The 17,686-nt window shown below is 41.0% G+C and overlaps 1 protein-coding gene across 1 annotated transcript in view; it reads left to right on the top strand.

Annotated features, from left to right (window-relative positions):
* Positions 1-13,909, top strand: part of ca10a (carbonic anhydrase Xa) — a gene marked incomplete at both ends in the record, with an annotated part of 40,373 nt that extends 26,464 nt beyond the window's left edge. The window contains 6 exons of the mRNA XM_080835257.1: positions 3,703-3,888; positions 7,028-7,123; positions 7,821-7,893; positions 13,056-13,210; positions 13,373-13,547; positions 13,887-13,909. Coding sequence (XP_080691383.1) covers positions 3,703-3,888; positions 7,028-7,123; positions 7,821-7,893; positions 13,056-13,210; positions 13,373-13,547; positions 13,887-13,909 — 708 coding nt within the window. The remainder of the gene's footprint in view (positions 1-3,702; positions 3,889-7,027; positions 7,124-7,820; positions 7,894-13,055; positions 13,211-13,372; positions 13,548-13,886) is intronic.
* Between the last annotated feature and the right edge of the window lie 3,777 nt (positions 13,910-17,686).

Here is a 17,686-nt window from a genome sequence, read left to right as displayed (position 1 = left end):
CAAAAACATCTTAGTGTGCTCATAGGGTTACTGCGTAGATGAGGAGTAGTGGTGGTGAGGAGAAATGTTTCAACATCCATCAGCAATTGCTATAAGGAGGAGAGAACATATTTGTTACCATATGATCAATTTTGGGAGGCTTGGTCTTAAGATCTAATTTAGTTTTGAAAAAGCTTTCACAACAAGTCATTATGTCGCATATCCGAGCTATACATTTTACTGGTACATCCTAGGGGTGGGGGAAAAAATCTATGAATCGATTTTTCTCGATTCTCTCTAAAACGATTCTGTCTCGATTCAGAAGTAAATACTACTATTCCTTATATTTTACATCTCCTCAGAATGTTGCAAAAAATGTATTGAATTGAAAGGGAAGTCGGATATTTCTTCATTTATATATATAAAAAAATAATAATAATTTACACATCCATTTTTGTTGAATGTAAGCTGCATCGATTATTGCATTGCTCATTGAAAGTCAAAATTGTGACAAGAAAAAGCTTTTTTTCTAATAAAGAAAATAGAGAAGGTAATTCATCTGTTGATTTTCTTTAATTATCAAACACAAAGTAGGAAATGATTTTAGACTCTGAGGGCCTGATTTACTAACAGGATTGCGCCCATTTCAGGCGTAAAATAGCGGTCATAAACATAAAACGGTATTTACTAAGGGGGTGCATTTGAGTAGAGGCGCATATTAACGCTTTGGGGGTGTGAACGTGGGAGGGCACGGAAACGTGGGTGTAACCTGGGCGTGAAGCGCTATTTAATGGGAGGAGAGAAGGTAAGTGCGCCTAATGATGTATTGCGTGGTATTTACTAAAACTGCCTGGCGAGCGCACGTCTCTAATTTGCGTGATAATTCTCCGCCTCATAAAAGCAGGTCTTAACCAGGAAGAGCATTTCCATTGAGTCTGAAAACGTTGATATGGCTGCAGTAATAAGAGCAAGGAGAAGACATAGACAGAGACAGCGCACAGAAATATTTTTTTCAACTCGTATAACAATTTTTCAGTTAAGCGAACCACAAATCATTAGACGGTACAGGTTAACCAGCCACGCAATACTTCAATTACTGGACCAGATCAGAGACGACATCGAACCCTCCAACCGGAGATCACATTCCATTCCATCAGTTGTTAAACTCCAGACAACATTGCAAATATTGGCATCTGATCATTTCAAACAGTTATAGCATCAGCAGTTGGTATATCTCAGCCTTCACTCAACCAAATATTCACCCAGGTACTCAACACATTGCTACGGCGCACTGGTCAATACATTTCCCCACTGCCATAGCTGAAATTAGAGACATCAAACAGGACTTTTTTTGAAATCGCAACCTTTCCGAACGTAATTGGAACCATTGATTGCACCCACGTCCATATATACTGTATTGTAGTGAACCCATGTCCCTTGTAGAAATTATTAATCTCGCCATGTACACATCTATATTGTTATAATAGACAGTTTATGCATTAATGCCACCAATAGCATATTCTTTATAATCGTGTTCTTTTAAACATCTCGATGTAGGTGATGGTAGGCAGTACAACAATATAACAGCGCACACATTGAATCAGGTTCAGTGATTGAGCGAACGTGAACCAATATATTTATCTCCTCTTCGCTGAACCTTCATTTTCTCTTCCTAAATAAATACCACGGAAAATGCGCAAAAACACTGTGCGTTAATGTGCGACCGCAGATTAAGCTGCGGTCGCAATCTTAGTAAATCAGGCCCTATAGGGCGGAGTAAACACAGATTGCCCAGCGCAGATCTAGTTTGATAAATACCACGGAAAATGCGCAAAAACACTGTGCGTTAATGTGCGACCGCAGATTAAGCTGCGGTCGCAATCTTAGTAAATCAGGCCCTGAGTTGCAAACTCAAATGATTTAAAAGTTGAAATGCATCGACAATCGTTTTATCGGTTTAGAATCGATTATCGGTTTAGAATCGATAATCGGTTTAGAATCGAATCGTTGACCTCTGAATCGGAATCGAATCGTGAGGTGCCAAGAGATTCAAACCCCTAGAACATCCATTGTGAGAAAGGTGATTTTGAACTGAACATACTTGCGATCTGAGAGGGAAATTATTCATTTCAACATTCGACAAGCCTAGCCCAGAAGAAAAGACTACTGCCAACATGGATAAACATTTGATTGTGCGGTCTATAAATAATCAGACACATGCTGTGGCCATTGCTAGCACCAGTTATTTTAAAACTGACCAACTCAATACTTTAAAGACGGCCTTGCCCTTTGTTCTAGAACTGCTAATGAAGCTGTAGTTGGGTGGATGTAATTCAAACATGCAAACATTTCCCCCTACCCCTACCCAAATTTCAATAAGGCTAGATTGGACAATATTAAAGGCCGCTTTGAGTTATTTAAATTGCATACAGCTGCGATAAAACTAATTTGAATGTTGTTGTGCTTAACCGCAAAGTTTAAGTAGCCAGTAGCAGCCAGTAACATATTCTGTTTAGCTAAATGATCGTCAATTTACAGTGTTCAATGTTATGTTGTCAAACTACTGTATGTACAGATTGAGTACATTTCCCAGTTATGTCATCTCTTAGCATTCTACAAAGACTCAAAAGGTAAACCATACTTAACACTAAAGTGTTTCTCCAAACCATCTCTTAAGAGTTCCCTTAAGTTCCTTCTTAAGATGCTGAATCCACATATCTGGAATTGATCATTTTCATGCACATAGATTTGAGCATGAGTAAGATGAGTTTGATGAGCATGTGTCAGATTGGTGCAGAGGTGATACAATTATTAGAATGAATATCAACAAGAGACACTATGCACTTCAAAATAAAACACTTCCCAAATATGAATGATTGTAGCCTAGAAGTTATTTAAAGTTGTTTCGTAAGGGATTAAAAAATCAAGGCCTTATTCATTTTGTACTGATGAATGTAGACCTTAAGACATACCTTATGAATGACATAGCGTTGAGAAGGCTCTGAGAAGGACGTAGTAAAGCAATGACAGTGCGCCTTCCTCACAACAATTTACAATTTTCTGTATTTCTTTTTTAATTCCACACATCCAGTTGGGGTCGGTGACAGTGCCGAAGCATGTTAAGATGCAATAGCTTTTCACAATGCTCTGTTTTGTTGTACATGAGGTGTGCATCGATTATATTAGGGCCCTGAGTTTGTATTCAATCGAGCTGTGATGTATATTTTGAATCCAGGACTCCTGTACATCCTAAATTCCACAACCAATTTATTGTTTAATTGATGATGAAATATGCATTGCTTGTTTAATTATTGTTTAAGTATGATGAAATATGTGAAATATGTATTTCTTGTTTAATTATTGTTTAATTTATGACAAAATATGTGAACTATGCATTGCTTGCTATGACTTATGTTACACTGTAGCTGTAAAAAAGAATCAATCAAATCTTGATTGATATCAAATCTCCATCAACATACAAATGGGTAACTATCTCTCTCAAACCTAGAAAGCTTGGTCTAGGAGAGCCAAAGGAAAGCCGTGGGTTAGAAACCATTAAGCTGCCTGAATGCATCTTCGGTGCTCTGAGTTCAATCAAGACCTGCTTTCATATTCTCAAAGAGTTGATTATATTGAGTAATTATATTGTAATGATAAAATTGTTTAAACTTGATGGGGTTCTTGGGGTTATTAATAAACTTAACTTCTTTACTTTTTACTCAGGTGGGAGGTACCATGTACAATACTGGTCGTCATATATCCATGCGACTGGACAAGGAACACTTGGTGAATATCTCTGGTGGGCCAATGACATATAGTCACCGTCTTGAGGAGATCAGGTTACACTTTGGCAGTGAAGATGGCCAAGGTTCTGAGCACCTACTCAATGGTCAGGCTTTTGCTGGAGAGGTGAGTCTGACATTACCCCAATAACAATTATGTTCTCATCTCTCCTCGACTTAGAGGTTCTCTCATTTATCCTTGACTCAGAGGTTTCCCTCATCTCTCTTCTACTCAGGGGTTTCTCTCATCTCTCTTCTACTCAGAGGTTATCTCATCTCTCCTCTACTCAGAGGTTCTCTCATCTCTCCTCTACTCAGGGGTTTCTCTCATCTCTCTTCTACTCAGAGGTTCTCTCATCTCTCCTCTACTCAGAGGTTCTCTCATCTCTCATCTACTCAGGGGTTTCTCTCATCTCTCTTCTACTCAGAGGTTCTCTCATCTTTCCTCTACTCAGAGGTTTCTCTCTTCTCACTTCTACCCAGAGGTTTCTCTGATCTCTCCTCTACTAAAATTAGTGGACTGACGGAAATACAGACAGTAGCAACATGTTACATATCTGAAATAGCTTTTTAGTATCGTTACACTACATTTGCGCTAAAGAGCAAATTGATTTTACATAGCTAAGACTTTACAGCATGCTGGAATATTCTAGCTTGGCAACGAGGGGTATGAAACTAATGACTGGGCTTTTGCCATATCAACTGTCCATTTTGAGCTAGTAATGCCAGTTTTGCAAAAAGAAGTAATTCTACAAATTCTACAAAAGTTTTAGCAATCAAAACCGTGATGTAAGCAAGATAATGGACTTCACAGCATCCAGATAGCAGAAAATAATACACTTCTTTACCGCCTGAAACAAGCATTATTTTCTGCTACCTGAACACTGTCAATCATTATCCCTCATGTATTAGTTCCCATTTGAAGTGATGAACCACTTAGCTGGGGAACTGATAAAAGTTAAGGGCATAAAAGATCAAATAAAGGTGTGACAATGTGATGGTCACTACAGATGAGTATGTGCTCTGACTGCCATGCCATCGAGCCTGGCTCTTTGGCTGTGCGATCAGAGTGCATGTTTGACCCCGTAGACCAGGTTCGAGTCCGGGTGGGGTGACCACGCTCTCCCTTTGCTACAAATGGTGTCAGAAGTGGGATAGCTCGCTGTGAGGTCATCGGAGACGTGTGTGAGGGACCCCCAGGTAAGTTGACCCCTGTGTGAGGAACCCCATAGATGGGTGAAGCACTTGTGTGTGGGGCGCTCTGGATGGGAGAAGTACAGTTGGTGGGTGTGCAAGGATTGCCTGTGTGCGTGAAGCGCAAGGGTGCGCTTCTCGAAGGTGAAGGCAGTGTGATGAGATCGGCACTACAGATGTCGGTTCTCTGACTGCCATTGAGCCTGGCACTTTGGCATTGCGGTCAGAGTGCATGTTTGGCACCCCATAGACCCGGGTTCGAGTCCGGCTGGGTTGACCACGCTCTCCCTTGCTACAAAAGGTTTGTCAGTCAGACACAAAACAAAAAAGCTGCCTATTGAAAGAATTTATGTTGTAAATGTTGTTATGTTGTAGCGCACTTCATAGTTATTGTCATCATTCAGGAAAACAGTGTTAGACAGCTTGTTTAAAACTATATGTATCATGATGCCTATCATCTCTAAACATTATTATTATGTGATGTTTTTCCAGTATTTGCCATTACAACCAAAAATCATGTTATTATGCACAAAAACTACCTTTGTGAAAATGCTGATTTATTTATGACCTTTGAGCACCAACAACTGGCCTAATATTGCAGTACCTCCTGTATCTGTTGTACTACATATTATACCAACCACAGTGTCAGAAATTCCATTGGTTTGTAAGTCTATCAGCAACAAGTATTTACTTTATAGATAGTTACAGAGAGGTGGTAGAGTTTAGAGAGAGATGGAGAGATTGGGCCTCATTCTTGACCTTTTTCTGTAATTCTTCAGAAATGTTTCTTACACTACTTCGCAAAAACAACGTAAGAGAAACGCTTCCGCTGCATTCCCGCACGCTTGAAAATGTGTTCATAAGCAGCCGAAGTCTTCTCAGCTGGGTTCCTTCCGATTAGCTTCTTAGATTGATGCGCGTTCTTGTGAAAGTGGATTTGCATACATACACACCCTGCCAGCTCCTTATTAGGAGACGCAATTTTAGAAACGTGTGCTGTCGCAATCTCCCGAATCCACCTCGTAACAGGTGTTCATTAATAAGGTGGAGATATTGTATAACGTTGAATGTCCGAAGTCCGTAAAACACATTTAAGTAGTCACTTTTTTTTTTTTTTTTAATCGGAAAAATAGGCACCACAGGTGTGAAGACCGGTCCCAAGTATGAGTATAAATTGTAGTCCGTCCTGTCGTTCGAAATGGCCACCATAGGGGTGAAGACTGGCCACCAGTAGTAGTATAAATTGCAATAAATTCATACCTTGGTTCTTAGAGATTGAGCTTAGTGTTTATTTATTTATTCACTTACGTTTGCAGTGTTCATGTCATTCACAATCAGTCTCTTAGCAGACGCGGCCTTTGTCAAAGGTGACGTACAAGGGAGAGAACAGTCAAGCTACGAGCCATATAGACCTAGTGTAACAATAAACACTACCTCGTATAATTATGACTATAAATGTGAAACGTAATTGTTAATGATACAAATATTCTCGTATTTATTATTATCATAATTATTTTAATCCGAGGATGTCTGTAGAGTTGACGTGAACGCAATCACCAACGGGTTCTCACAAATTCGCCCGTTAACCCTTTTACTGTAATACGGAGTTTTTTCAAATGTCATTCCTCAACGCGATTCCTCAAATAACCACAAGATGGCCCGTGGAATCCCATTTGAGAAGATTCCGGTAGAGTTACGACTGCTATTTCGAGTTCTGAAAGTTGTCTGAAGTTCAGAAGAAAGCACAGAAGAAAAAAATAACGAGAATGCAAATGTTTTCATAAATGTTTCCGAAGTGGAGTTCCTTCTGAAATCCTTCGGAAAGTCTTCCCAACTGCTGTCGAGAATGAGGCCCATTGAGTTCTAAAAGCAATCACAAGTTTTGACAAAACATGGACAGTTTCATTCATTCACGTTTTATTCACTTATTTATTAGCAATGAAACAATTGTGTGCATTCTGCAAGGGGAATTTGTGGTACTATGCTATCTGTGGTGTGATCAAATGTGTTCTACGTGAAGCTATGTACCTCAATCTCATATTTGAATGTTCTCTGTATTTGTCTATTCCTAGGCTCAACTTATACACTACAACCATGAACTCTATCCAAACTACACAGAGGCTGCTAAAAGTCCAAATGGACTGGTAGTTGTGTCAATATTTATGAAGGTCAGTATGCTAATAACATGCAGAAGCCATTGACACTTGAACTCCCTCCACCCAAGTCTTATCAAAATCAATTTTCAGTTTAACTGAAAAAAAAAAAACATTTATGTAAGGAATACAGGGATCAAGGGGTATCATAGAGTGTGATTTGCATGGATTGTTTTTGACACATGATCTTTCTATAATAAATTAATCTAAATGTTTTATTTTGACAAACCATCAGTCTCCAACAATCATCAGTCTCCAACAATACAGGTTTGCTGTGGCTCAATATGTTATATTTTACAAATCTCAGAATAAGATAATTTGTAGATTGAGATTTCAAAATGTATTGTTTTTCTCAAAGTAAACATTATATCTTATAATGTAATGAAATATCAACATTACCTGTATAAGTAGAATATAGAAATGAAATTGGACAATATTTTGCACATATGCTATATGCAGGCGGTACACATCAAGGTGATGGAAAAGAAGCCTAGGTTCAATCATGAGTTGCTTTCCAAAATGTGACAACAAAATATGTACAACATCTGTACTTGAAAAGGAAACGGCCTGGAACATTGTACCATATTATTATGCAGTGACATAAAGGCAATGGTATTTCTCAGACCACTAATAGAGGTGGTAGCTTAAGTCACATTGACCCCTGACCCCCAGGCTCCCTACACACACCGCTGCTTCTCTTTTTTTATTTCAGATTGCCGAAACGTCAAACTCATTTTTGAACCGCATGTTGAACAGAGACACCATCACAAGAATAACATATAAAAGTAAGTGCATCCGAACCTTACATTATTGAATACAAATTAATTTCTTAAAACAAATGAAAGTCAGCTCTGATATGTTTATTAGTTAGCTAATGAGTATTTCAATGTCTTAGTCATTCTAAACTTGAATGGCTTGACCATGGTATCAGTGTGCCCGCAAAGCTTTAAAAATACATAATTAAAGGCCTCAGTGACACAGGGAAGGTATAGCTCCAGAAACTGTAGCAGCCAATAATGCATCTACCAATAATGTTATTACTGCCGATAACATCATATTTTTGGGGGGAAACGAGCCCTAGTGACTAGTGACTATGTTTATGGCAGAGATAGTGACACACACACACACTCTGAATTTTATCTCTGCATTTTACCCATCCAGGGTAGTGCTACACACAGTGAAGCACACAGTGAAGCACACTAACCCGGAGCAGTGAGCTGGTTTTGAGCGCCCGATCACTTGAGCAGTGATCGGGGTTAGGTGCCTTGCTCAAGGGCACTTCAGCCGTGGATGTGGGCATGGGAGAGCTGTGCTCTACCACTTCCCCCGCCCACATTTTTCCTACTAGTCAGGGATTGAACCAGCCCGAAACACTAACCAGTAGGCCACGGCTGTTCGTTCTGTTCGAAATGTAATAAAAGCAGATAATGTAATAACTGACCAATAATATAATACAATTTCTGACCCAATCATTTTTTGTTATAACAAAATTAGCTGATTATTCCATTATTGGCTGGGATAAAAAAAATCATACAAAATGTAGTAGCTGGAGCCAATAATGTAATAACTGACCAATAATATAATACAATTTCTGACCCAATCATTTTTTGTTATAACATAATTAGCTGATTATTCCATTATTGGCTGGGATAAAAAAATCATACAAAATGTAGTAGCAGGAGCCAATAATGTAATAATGTGCTCCTTTTTTTGAGCTACAAAGTGGCACACTGTAATGACACATTGAGCTGATGCTTGAATGAGATAACTATTACCACATGCATCACCATTGCATTACCACATACGAAAGCTTGAAATGTTACTGACAGTTTATGTGCAATCCCATGATTATGACCCCTGCACTTCATCCATGTCAAAACACACATTTCAAAACACGCTATTCTTTTATGTTTTGTTTGTATCAAGATTCAAAGCACTTAAGTTTAGTGTGGGAATATGCATACGTAATAAGGGTTTAACATTTATTTTATTGTGTTATTGCATCTTAGACCCTAGCAATTGTACAAATACTACAGCATTTGAATTCAGTTCAATTTTATTTATTTTAACAGCACTATTTAAAATCAAAATATCAGGGCCCGAGGCCTAAACCCCCCAGAGCAAAAACACAGTTGGCAGTAGCAAGGGAAACCTCTCACAAGCACTGATCTTTGGGGAATTTCATGCTTTCTTTCTTACTTTTGTACGACCAGATTATGGTCATGTAAAACCCCCTAAGACAGGCAAGTGCATACCAACAAAGCTCAACCCAGATACCAATGGCAGAGCTCATCTCTGAAAGTGAGAATCTTGAACACATAATGTATGTGAAAAATGAAACCTTTTTTCTCACTTAAGCATCTGGTGACCAGTTATATGTTAGTTGTAATGTAAAGTCTGCATTTTCAAAAAATAAATCCTAACAGGACAACCATGACCCTGACATGCTGCGGATCATCCTGAAGGGATTTATGATTTTCAATAATGACCAGTGGACCTTACACTAATATATGCTACTTGCCAAAACTATAAAAGACATTTGTCCAAAATATCACTTTTTGAGTGATTTTGTTCCTGTTTGGTGGCTTCTGCTGAGAAAAAAATATTATGTAAATAGAACTTTAAAGTTTCAGGGGTTGCGTAGCAACATATTACTTGTTGACTTCAAGTTACAATGAATTTCCGTTACGAAAAGTGAACTGAGAATTACAAGCACAAAAGCTGTTGCCAATGAAAGCGTTATTTTTTTTTGCAGTGGTCATTAAAAAGAAATATCAGACCTCCCAACGTTTTTGGTGGGCCATTCAAATCAATGGAACATGCTGCAGCATAAGTCAGGTTTAATACATTCATTCTTATCCCCCAGGAGTCCGGGGCCAGGAAGACTGGTTACGCAGTCCTGGTGATTACTGGTAACTCAGTCCTGGTCAGTGGTGGAATGTAACGAAGTATTTTTACTTCGTTACTGTACTTCGTTACATTTTTACGTATCTGTACTTTACTTAAGTAAAAATAATAGTGCATACTTTTTACTTTTACTTTGTTACATTTTGCAGCTATTATCTATACTTTTACTCCGCTACATTTCTACAATATGTGTCGTTATTCGTTACATTTTATGAACACAGTTTCGCCAAACTGTTGCCTACACAAAAATATGGATTGCGTTGCTTTAGGACGTTTCAACCAATCAGGTGGCTCTGTCAGCTCCAATGACAGCAGAGTGTGTATTTAGCAGCAGCACTACGGTAGCCTTGCCTGTTTTGCTTAAACATTCGACAAACAGCCTGACTAAACAACTTCTCAGCATGGATTCAGAGGCAGCCTCATCTGAGGACATGTTCAAGTTCAGAGGCCCCAAGAATAACTAGTGGAGGTTTCAGTGCGTTTCCTGTCTACCTCAAAAAAGGAGTTGCTAGACTTCAAATTTGGAGAAACAGGTCGAGGTATGCAGAGTTCTTGCTATGCTAAGTTAATGTCCATGACTTTTGCATATCGTATGCGGTTACTGACATGTTTTTATACTGTTATCTAGCAAAATACATATTGACATACAGCAATAGCATCAAAGTAACACGATTGTACCTTGATTATTTTTGTAACGTAGTGGTAAGATAAAGCTGGTAGTTTAGCAATGTCAAGCTAACGTGAATATTTGCCTTTGTTATTGACTGGTTATTGCCTGGCATGCAAACGTAATGCCTAGTCTTGGGTTACTCAATATGTTTTTTCCCCCTTTTCTGCAATCAATAGAGTATAAAACTCTGCATTGACCAGTTTAACAACTCCATTCGTTTTTCATGTTTCATATTTACATTTCTTACACGTTTACAATTAAATACAAGATTAAAACATATAACATAGAGTCTTTATTGGTTTGGCTTAATGGTATTAACTTTGCAAATAATCCCTGGTAGATAAATTGTCATCCGCAGAATTGTAAGATAGAGTGTGAACAGTATTACAGACAATAGGCCCAATAAGTACACCAACCTTTCCAATTAACAAATGTTGTTTCTTATAATTATTACTAGTAGACATATGTAGAGGCATTTATTACCAGTCGCTATTTCTTTATCAAAATGACACAGCCTAGACATTGAGAGACAACCCATTGTGTGAGTACTTTTACTTTTACTTTTAAAGTAAATTTAAAAGTGAGTACTTTTTAATTTTTACTTAAGTAGGATTGTTGATGTAGTACTTTTACTTTTACTTTTACTTTCATTTTCCTGGGTACTTGTACTTTTACTTAAGTACTAAACGTCAGTACTTCTTCCACCACTGGTCCTGGTGATGACTGGTAACTCAGGCCTGGTGATGTGTTGAGCTGCTCTTACCACGCTCTGCAGAGCTTTGTGGTTAAGGGTGGTGCAGCTACTGTGCCAGACTGTGACGCTGTAACGTCCGTGTCTGTCTGCGCTGTGTTTTATTTTGTATTTATCCTGTGTCCTTGGTTACTTCCATCTGTTCATTGTGTCTACTCATGCTCCTTGTGTCACTTCCCTATTGGTTTCACCTGATTCTTGTTTTCTCGTGAAGTCCTGTGTGGTCTGTCAATGTTTGTGTGTCCTATGCTTTTGTTGTGCATTTGGGTCCTGCCATTAAGCAAAGCGTGACAGATTGACAGACAAAAGCAGACACAGCCTGCAAGAATGTGGACCAGATGCCATTTTCATGAACTGACTCTGTCGTAAGCAAAGATACTTTTGATAGTGCAAAGCCAGCATTTTTGCCTTTGCTTGCCATCATCTGGAAGTGAGAACCTGAGTTTGCCCAAGAGATCATTTTCTTTAGGTAGCATATTTTCTCCCACCCTGTGGGTCCCCAGTTGGCCCCTGTGGGGTTCAGCTCCTGTGTTGCCTAGCCCCCTGCCTTGTACAGCCACTGAATTGAATTGACTTGACCTGCTAGTCCCGTGCCAGTTACCATGAGGCTGTCCTTCACTGCTGGGACTCTGGGCCTGAAAGTGTGTGTGTGGTGGTAATCGTTTCCCTATCCAGCAACCAGGGTGAACAGCACAGAGGATGTGCTTGATCCAGCCACCACCAGTGGACAGTGGTGTTGAACCACGGCCTCTCTGCAGCCTAGCGGCATGGAGGTCCCGAACTCCTGCACTGTGGTCCTTGTCTTTGAACTTTTATTTTTTATTTATCCTGTGTCATTGTTTACTTCCTTCTATTGTTCATTGTGTCTCTATTCACGCCCCTTGTGGCGCTTCTCTATTGGTTTCACCTGTTTCTTGTTTTCTCGTTAAGTCCCGTGTAGTTAAACCGCTGCCTTCCTTCGCTTCATGGTTTGTCAGTGTTTCGGTTTCCATGCTGTTTTTGCTTAACATATCCTGTTCTTCTCTGAAATCCACGTTATAAGTAAAGAATTCTTGGTTTAATTTAAACCTGGGTTTTTGTCGTGCATTTGGATCCTGTCATTTAGCAAAGTGTGACAGATACTACTAGAACACTCTCAATGGTACATTGGTAGAATTTGGTGAGTATTCAGGAGCTTCATTTATAAAGGTTGTAACAGTCAAAAAAGTTGTGATAACAGGGGAGAAATGTGCGCACGCATCTTTCACCCCACATGTTGATAGAAACATTCTAAGCAGAAAAATATGCACAGCAGGAGGACCGTTCATCCAGCGTCTACCTGGTGCCATGTGGGGAAAACAATAATAAACACCGTTGTAACCTCTGGGGAGATGGAAAGATCTGCATTTGATCATGAGATGCAAGATAGTTCTAAGAAGGCCAGTCTGGGTTTTTAATTCATCCATTTTATCATAATATGGATTAGACATTCGCTAGGTGAATGCTGGGACCGGTGTTGCTGGTTCCTCAGCCTCAACCGCGCTGTTTTCCTCTGGTGAAGCCTCTGCCCAGGTCATCAAGGTTATCGATTAGATAACTAAATGTCCTCCTTTCTGTTATTCATTCTTTTTAATTTGTAGATGATGCATATTTTCTTGAGGGACTGAATGTCACGGATATTTATCCTGAAACCGCCAGTTTCATCACCTATGAAGGTTCTATGACAGTGCCCCCATGCTATGAGACCTCTACATGGATACTGATGAACAAGCCAATATATATGACTAAGATGCAGGTAACTCCACAGACTAAGCAGAGTCACTGCCAAGCAAAAACACAAAACCCAGCGTGCTGACCTCACGTGTGCTCAAATGTGTACACAAATTCTGGTCTTTAATTATTATTATTGTTCACTTCATCCTGTGCTTTATTCGTTTTCTCTGTGCTGTTGTTGCAGATGCACTCTATGCGTCTCCTGAGTCAGAATGATCCCTCTGTTATTTTTCTGAGCATGAGTGACAATATTCGTCCAGCACAGTCTCTCAACAACCGATGCATTCGCACCAACATCAACTTCAACGTGCTGGTCAGAGACTGTCCAAATAACAGGGCTCAGAGACTGCAATATCGAGGTCAGTGGCCCTGAGCAGCACACTCACATACCCTCAGCTCTCACACTGACTATGTGGACTATGTTTTATAGATTATAGTTTTTTTTTTCCTATTTTGTATCATTTTCTGATTCACCTGGAACATCCTCTCGTTCCTCCTCCTGTGGCTTCGCTATATTGTTCATTCTTGTTGCTAGAGGTTATTGATGCTAAATACACTAATATTGTTCATTCTTGTTGCCAGAGGTTATTTATGCTACAGCCATTCTGTGCTCCACATTGAGCTCACACACATTCATCAAGTTGAGTTGAGGGTGTCCACATGTGCACTGACTGTTTCCTGTTTTGCTTCTCTTTTAGTGAATGAGTGGCTGCTTAAATAATCTTGAAGAGGACGAAGAAGGACTGTATCACTGCAGGATCAACCATGACACTGTACTTAGTTAAAGAGGAATCATGAAGGGAAAAAGAACAGTCAAAGTCAAGAACATTTGTAGTCTGATGCAAATACATTTTATACTTACTTTTCTGGGAGAAAAAAACCCAGAAAAGTCAACGCTGCTTCACAAATGAAAACAGAGTATACAGTTGCATGCAAAAGTTTGGGCGCCCCCCTGCAAATGACAGATTTAGTTGATTTTTAAAGTGAAATAAATAAATACAATACCTGCAGAATAAAACATTAAACAATGTTTCTCTAAATTGTAATGCTGTGTTATTTCTTAAGTTACCAAATATATATATATATTTTTTAATTTATACATTTCACCCACTCTTCCTTGCAGATCACTTCAAGTTCCAAGATAAATTAAAGCTGCAAGTAGCGTTGAACGGGCCCGAGCACGTGCCGCACAGCCGTCCGTCAAGCGTAGAGCAAGCCGTGAGAATGCCACGTACATCAACACATCGCAACAATACAGCACAAAGAATAAAGAAAGCAACGTTTCATACCACCAACAGGTGGCGCTATAGGCGAGTGACATTATGGGCATATGTCCGAGTTCAGAACGGGTCCAGCGTCCACCCTATGAAGTTTGGTCAGGATCGGACAATGTGCAATGTTTCCAACCACCAACAGGTGGCGCTATAGGCGAGTGGCATTATGGGCATATGTAAGCGTTCAGGCCGGGTCCAGCGTCCACCCTATGCAGTTTGGTCAGGATCGGACAATGCAGGCAGGATTTTTAAGTGACTTTGTGGATTTGGCGAGCACTGGCGAGCCGTAAAAGTTTGAGGGTCTGCCACGCCCACACTTTTGAGATTTTGAACAATCCCTCAATACAATTTGATCCCCCATGGCTGAAGAGTATCCTGACCAAGTTTGAAGGGATTTCCATTAAATCTGTAGGAGGAGTTCGATCAGATGCCAGGTGTGGAAACAGAGTGACGATTTCAACCACCAACAGGTGGCGCTATAGGCGTGTGGCCTTATAGGCATATGTCCGCGTTCAGGCCGGGTCCAGCGTCCACCCTATGACTTTTGTCAGGATCGGACAATGCAGGCAGGAGTTTTAAGTGACTTTGTGGTTTTGGCGTGCACTGGCGAGTCGTAAAAGTTTGAGGGTCTGCCACGCCCACACCTTTGAGATTTTGGACAATCCCTCAAGACAATTTGATCCCCCATGGCTGAAGAGTATCCTGACCAAGTTTGAAGGGATTTCCATTAAATCTGTAGGAGGAGTTCAATCAGATGCGAGGTGTGAAAATGGCGAGCACTGCCGAGTCATAAAAGTTTGAGGGTCTGCCACGCCCACACCTTTGAGATTTTGAACAATCCCTCAAGACAATTTGATCCCCCATGGCTGAAGAGTATCCTGACCAAGTTTGAAGGGATTTCCATTAAATCTGTAGGAGGAGTTCAATCAGATGCGAGGTGTGAAAATGGCGAGCACTGCCGAGTCATAAAAGTTTGAGGGTCTGCCACGCCCACACCTTTGAGATTTTGAACAATCCCTCAAGACAATTTGATCCCCCATGGCTGAAGAGTATCCTGACCAAGTTTGAAGGGATTTCCATTAAATCTGTAGGAGGAGTTCGATCAGACGCGTCGCTAGGTGTGGAAACAGAGTGACGATTCCAACCACCAACAGGTGGCGCTATAGGCGTGTGGCATTATAGGCATATGTCCGCGTTCAGGCCGGGTCCAGCTTCCACCCTATGACGTTTGGTCAGGATCGGACAATGCAGGCTGGAATTAGAAGTGACTTTGCGTTTTGTGGCGAGCACTGGCGAGTCGTAAAAGTTTGAGGGTCTGCCACGCCCACACCTTTGAGATTTTGAACAATCCCTCAAGACAATTTGATCCCCCATGGCTGAAGAGTATCCTGACCAAGTTTGAAGGGATTTCCATTAAATCTGTAGGAGGAGTTCAATCAGATGCGAGGTGTGAAAATGGCGAGCACTGCCGAGTCATAAAAGTTTGAGGGTCTGCCACGCCCACACCTTTGAGATTTTGAACAATCCCTCAAGACAATTTGATCCCCCATGGCTGAAGAGTATCCTGACCAAGTTTGAAGGGATTTCCATTAAATCTGTAGGAGGAGTTCGATCAGACGCGTCGCTAGGTGTGGAAACAGAGTGACGATTCCAACCACCAACAGGTGGCGCTATAGGCGTGTGGCATTATAGGCATATGTCCGCGTTCAGGCCGGGTCCAGCTTCCACCCTATGACGTTTGGTCAGGATCGGACAATGCAGGCTGGAATTAGAAGTGACTTTGCGTTTTGTGGCGAGCACTGGCGAGTCGTAAAAGTTTGAGGGTCTGCCACGCCCACACCTTTGAGATTTTGAACAATCCCTAAAGACAATTTTATCCCCCATGGCTAAAGAGTATCCTGACCAAGTTTGAAGGGATTTCCATTAAATCTGTAGGAGGAGTTCAATCAGATGCGAGGTGTGAAAATGGCGAGCACTGGCGAGTCATAAAAGTTTGAGGGTCTGCCACGCCCACACCTTTGAGATTTTGAACAATCCCTTAAGACAATTTGATCCCCCATGGCTGAAGAGTATCCTGACCAAGTTTGAAGGGTTTTTCATTAAATCTGTAGGAGGAGTTCGATCAGACGCGTCGCTAGGTGTGGAAACAGAGTGACGATTCCAACCACCAACAGGTGGCGCTATAGGCGTGTGGCATTATAGGCATATGTCCGCGTTCAGGCCGGGTCCAGCTTCCACCCTATGACGTTTGGTCAGGATCGGACAATGCAGGCTGGAATTAGAAGTGACTTTGCGTTTTGTGGCGAGCACTGGTGAGTCGTAAAAGTTTGAGGGTCTGCCACGCCCACACCTTTGAGATTTTGAACAATCCCTCAAGACAATTTTATCCCCCATGGCTAAAGAGTATCCTGACCAAGTTTGAAGGGATTTCCATTAAATCTGTAGGAGGAGTTCAATCAGATGCGAGGTGTGAAAATGGCGAGCACTGGCGAGTCATAAAAGTTTGAGGGTCTGCCACGCCCACACCTTTGAGATTTTGAACAATCCCTTAAGACAATTTGATCCCCCATGGCTGAAGAGTATCCTGACCAAGTTTGAAGGGTTTTTCATTAAATCTGTAGGAGGAGTTCGATCAGACGCGTCGCTAGGTGTGGAAACAGAGTGACGATTCCAACCACCAACAGGTGGCGCTATAGGCGTGTGGCATTATAGGCATATGTCCGCGTTCAGGCCGGGTCCAGCTTCCACCCTATGACGTTTGGTCAGGATCGGACAATGCAGGCTGGAATTAGAAGTGACTTTGCGTTTTGTGGCGAGCACTGGCGAGTCGTAAAAGTTTGAGGGTCTGCCACGCCCACACCTTTGAGATTTTGAACAATCCCTCAAGACAATTTTATCCCCCATGGCTGAAGAGTATCCTGACCAAGTTTGAAGGGATTTCCATTAAATCTGTAGGAGGAGTTCAATCAGATGCGAGGTGTGAAAATGGCGAGCACTGGCGAGTCATAAAAGTTTGAGGGTCTGCCACGCCACACCTTTGAGATTTTGAACAATCCCTCAAGACAATTTGATCCCCCATGGCTGAAGAGTATCCTGACCAAGTTTGAAGGGTTTTTCATTAAATCTGTAGGAGGAGTTCGATCAGACGCGTCGCTAGGTGTGGAAACAGAGTGACGATTCCAACCACCAACAGGTGGCGCTATAGGCGTGTGGCATTATAGGCA

This window comes from Sprattus sprattus (assembly GCF_963457725.1).
Source record: "Sprattus sprattus genome assembly, chromosome: 3".
NCBI classification, from domain to species: Eukaryota; Metazoa; Chordata; class Actinopteri; order Clupeiformes; family Clupeidae; genus Sprattus; species Sprattus sprattus.
The sequence above is the reverse complement of the archived record's forward strand: the minus strand, read 5'-3'. Positions and strand labels throughout refer to the sequence as shown.